A 4,737-nucleotide genomic window follows, 5' to 3' on the forward strand; every position below is an offset into this window, starting at 1 on the left:
TTCTTGTGTGTGCACCGCCCTGCACCATCACTCCGCATCTCCATACTCGTTCCGCTGAACCTGGGCTCTGATACCAGTTGTTGGGCTAAATGGCCCAAAGATACTCTTAACATGGTGTGATATTGTCCGCTTTGGGCCAAACCCGCACGGTTTTCCCCAAAAGGCTTCACACCATTAAGAGATTCTTACACCTTATATGTAGACTCCCAATCATTTTAGCTACCAATGTAGGACTTTATTCGCATACCCAACAAAATTAAATTGAGTAACCCATAAAACAAATTGGACTACCTGAAGTCAAAATTAAATACACATAGGGTGTGTTTAATAGGAAGGAAAATACTTTTAATATTTTTTAATTATTTCCTATCAAATGAAGGGAATATATTTTCCAATACTTTTTTTTTTTAACTTTCCCCACTCTATACTTCATCCCTACCAACCCGCCCCTCTACATCCCACCCACCCCCATCCACTCCCTCCCCCAACCTCCACCCTTAATAGAAATATTATTAAGAGTATTTCTTTTTCATGTTGTAAATAGAGTACTTTCTTTTTCATTTCAATAAAACGAGTATTTTTTTTTATGATGTAAAAGAGTGTTTTCTTTCATTTCAACAAAAAAATACTTTCTTTTCATGATGTAGGAAAACTATTTTTTTTTTATTTCAACAAAATGAGTACTTTCTTTTCATGTTGTAGAAATACTTTCTTTTTCAACCAAAAAAATATTTATTTCTTTTTAGTTGTGGAGCACGAACCTTAACGTTGTTTTTGCGTGAAAAAGTAAAGCATCACATTAGTTCCTTTGCGTTTGTGTGAATTTTTAAAAGAATAATTAAATTCTTGAAAAAAAATATAGTCCTGAAAATTTTAGGTATTTGTTTTTTTTTGGAGGGGGGGGGTGGGGGTGGAGAGGAGGGGGAACTAAAAAATATTTTCTACTCTCCAACTAAACACTAGAAAATATTTTCCGGAAAAAATTTTTTACTCACCAATCAAACAAGAAAAAATAAATGATAAAATCAGTCTATCTTCCACGAAAACATTTTCTATCGAAAACATATTCCTTCTTACCAAACACACCCATAGGTGTAATTGAAAAAGTTTACACATCATGCAAAGCTAGCTTGGAGATAGGGGTTTAATTGAATGATCTTCTTTACTGAAAATTTGTACGTGCTATAGAAATAGGGTTTAAATTTAGGTGATAAGTGCAAATTCAGCACATTTCTGAATCCTCCTTTGGTTCCGCCACCGGCGGTCAGTGGATAAGTTTTAAAAAAGCATGTTGCCATATATAGTGAGTATTACATAGCAGTGTGTGCAGCCGGAGGCTGACTAACAGCAACGTACAAAACAAAAATTCTAAAAGTGAAAGATGGCTGTGACAAATCAAAGGCTCTCACCATTATAAATATACATTTCCTTCTCTTCCATTTCCATCAATATCACTTCTTCAGTTCTCTCAAACAAACAGACAAACAAACATACAGCTCGTCCAGCTTAAGATTAGAAATGGCCCCTGCTGCTGCAGTACTCAGTAACTACGAAGAGGAGGAGATTGTTCGCCCCGTTGCGGACTTCTCTCCAAGTCTTTGGGGTGATCGTTTCCATTCATTCTCCCTCGACAATCAGGTATTCATCTTGTTTTATTATCAGCAAGTTTATCTGTGATGCTGCTATCTATATAGCATAATAATTAATATATCCCTTTAATTTACAGGTTGCAGGAAAGTATGCTCAAGAGATTGAAACATTGAAGGAACAAACAAGGAGTATGTTAATGTCCGCTGCTTCTGGAACTACTACATTAACACTGGCTGAAAAGTTGAATCTCATAGACATTGTTGAACGTCTTGGAATTGCTTATCACTTTGAGAAACAAATAGACGACATGTTGGACCAAATATACAATGCTGATCCCAACTTCGAGGGTCTTGAATACAATGATTTATGTATTTTGTCCCTTCAGTTTCGACTCCTTAGACAACATGGTTACAATATCTCTCCAAGTAATATAACATGCACTACTTCTTATTTTGTTGTTACATGCATCTAATTAATTAATATATGTCCACTTACACCTCTAGTGTATTAATCTTTTGTTTTCAACCTGAACCAGAAATTCTCAGCAGATTCCAGTATGCAAACGGCAAATTCAAGGAGTCTCTTAGCGATAATGTAACGGGTCTGTTGAACTTATACGAAGCTTCACATGTAAGGACTCATGGAGAAGACATCTTAGAAGAGGCGCTTGCTTTCTCGACAGCTCATCTTGAATCTGCAGCTCCACATTTGAAGTCACCTCTAAGTAAGCAAGTGACACATGCCCTTGAGCAATCTCTGCATAAGAGCATTCCAAGAGTTGAGACACGTTACTTCATCTCCATCTATGAAGAGGAGGAATTGAATAATGATATCTTGCTTCGATTTGCCAAATTGGATTTCAATGTACTTCAAATGTTGCACAAACAAGAACTCAGCGAGGTTTCAAGGTAACCTCGTGATAATTTACGTGTGAAAAAAATTTATAAATTCTTTCCTCATAGTAATTTCTTAGAAGTTGACATATATTTTTACTTGTTTTGTAGGTGGTGGAAAGATTTGGATTTTGTGACGACACTTCCATATGCTAGGGATAGAGCAGTTGAGTGCTACTTTTGGACGGTGGGAGTTTACTCTGAACCTCAATATTCTCAGGCTCGTGTCATGCTTGCTAAGACTATAGCAATGATTTCAATAGTAGATGATACATTTGATGCTTATGGAATTGTTAAAGAACTTGAGGTCTACACTGATGCCATACAGAGGTATGAATTACTTCTCCTACAATTTATAATAAGAGACGACAAACGTAGATGTCAAACACGAGACATATCAATCGATTTCCTTTTCATTTATTAGGTGGGATGTTAGCCAAATCAATCGGCTACCAGATTACATGAAAATCAGTTATAAAGCATTGTTGGATCTCTACAATGATTATGAGAAGGAATTGTCAAATGATGGCAGATCCTCTGTTGTTCACTATGCCAAAGAAAGAGTATGACTCGTGACTTGTACCCAATTAACATGTTATTCATCAAAATCGACTATGTGGCTTATTCTCCTCTTATAATGAAACTTATTCTTTGAATATGTACTGATGGTTGAGTGACTTTGTTTGTTGTTCACAGATGAAAGAAATCGTGAGAAACTATTTTGTGGAAGCAAAATGGTTCATTGAAGGATATATGCCACCTGTTTCTGAGTATTTGAGCAATGCATTAGCTACTAGCACTTATTACTTGCTTACTACTACATCCTACTTGGGGATGAAGTGTGCTAACAAGGAAGATTTTGAATGGTTGGACAAGAACCCTAAAATTCTTGAAGCCAATGTGACCTTGTGTCGGGTCATTGATGACATAGCCACCTATGAGGTATATATTATTGCATCAAATATAAACTTTGAAATTTCTCTAAGCTTAAAGAATCATTAAGCAATGTATCAGTTGAATTCATACTTATTCCTAAAATATAATTGTGAATCCAGGTTGAGAAGAGTAGAGGTCAGATAGCAACTGGAATTGAGTGCTACATGAGGGATTATGGCGTATCAACGGAAGAGGCAATGGAAAAATTTCAAGAAATGGCTGAGATAGCATGGAAGGATGTAAACGAAGGAATTCTTCGACCAACTCCTGTATCTACGAAGATTCTTACTCGTATTCTGAATCTCGCCCGCATTATTGATGTCACTTACAAGCACAATCAAGATGGATACACTCATCCTGAAAAAGTTCTCAAACCTCACATTATCGCCTTACTGGTGGACTCTATTGAAATTTAAATAATAAATTGTTGTATTCACTCTGGGGCACTTGGTTCCCCCTTAAATAAGTATTTAATCGACATTTGATAGATATCTTGTTTGTATCTCTGTAGTTAAGCTAAGAGTTGCTGGCGATGCATGTTGTATCCTGCAAAGAAATTACCGCATTAATTTTCTTATCGTATCATTATTGAAATTTGAATAATACTTTATTTTTATACCTTTGTTTCTATTGAAATTTGAATAATACTTTATTTTTATACCTTTTTTTTCTACAACTAATCTCTTCAATACTGATAGACCTTGAATGTGGGGTAACTAATTATTAGCATAAAAGTAGAAAAAGAAAAGAAAGTTCTTTGTTATTACTGCAAAGGATTAAAACTATTCATGAACTATACGATTTTGAAATAACTTTGCCTTTAGTTAAAATGTGATTTCGAATTTATTTCTGTCGTTGCTAAAGTAGTTTAATATTGCCCTCTTGGAGTAATGAACCTGTTTACCCTAAAAATGGATAACAATTAAATTTATATGCAGTTTTAAGGATATGTGAATTAATTCAATACAAGTGATCAATAACGTTAGATAAGCGAATTAAGGTCAAACAAATAATCAAACCAGTTATGATATGTTAGGTCCCGGCTCGGGTATGTGCTTAACAATTTTTCTGCCTTCGATTGAGAGCCAAATATATATGAAGAGCTATGACCAAAAATAAGAACATTTGAATAGCTCAGAAGCAAAGAAAACAAGTCTATATTGCTTTAATATACGTGTTACAGTGTTCCTCTTGAATAAAAATCACTCCCTTTATATAGTAGGAGAGTTTCATCCCTAGTATAATTCTAAGAAAAGTAAAAATATTCTTTTTCGTTAATCACTGATCTGCTCTTGATACGGGCCGAAATTCACGCTGT

General features: G+C 35.1%; 1 protein-coding gene across 1 annotated transcript; it reads left to right on the forward strand.

The window, feature by feature from the left end:
• Nucleotides 1-1,299: 1,299 nt before the first annotated feature.
• LOC104223404 (vetispiradiene synthase 3) lies at nucleotides 1,300-4,037 on the forward strand. Its single transcript, XM_009774837.2, has 7 exons — nucleotides 1,300-1,638; nucleotides 1,727-2,015; nucleotides 2,126-2,498; nucleotides 2,595-2,813; nucleotides 2,908-3,046; nucleotides 3,180-3,425; nucleotides 3,539-4,037. Exons 1-7 carry the CDS (start codon nucleotides 1,519-1,521, stop codon nucleotides 3,833-3,835), a joined length of 1,683 nt encoding a protein of 560 aa, XP_009773139.1. The 5' UTR covers nucleotides 1,300-1,518; the 3' UTR covers nucleotides 3,836-4,037.
• The last annotated feature ends 700 nt before the right edge of the window (nucleotides 4,038-4,737 follow it).

Source organism: Nicotiana sylvestris, chromosome 9 (assembly GCF_000393655.2).
Source record: "Nicotiana sylvestris chromosome 9, ASM39365v2, whole genome shotgun sequence".
Taxonomy (NCBI): Eukaryota; Viridiplantae; Streptophyta; class Magnoliopsida; order Solanales; family Solanaceae; genus Nicotiana; species Nicotiana sylvestris.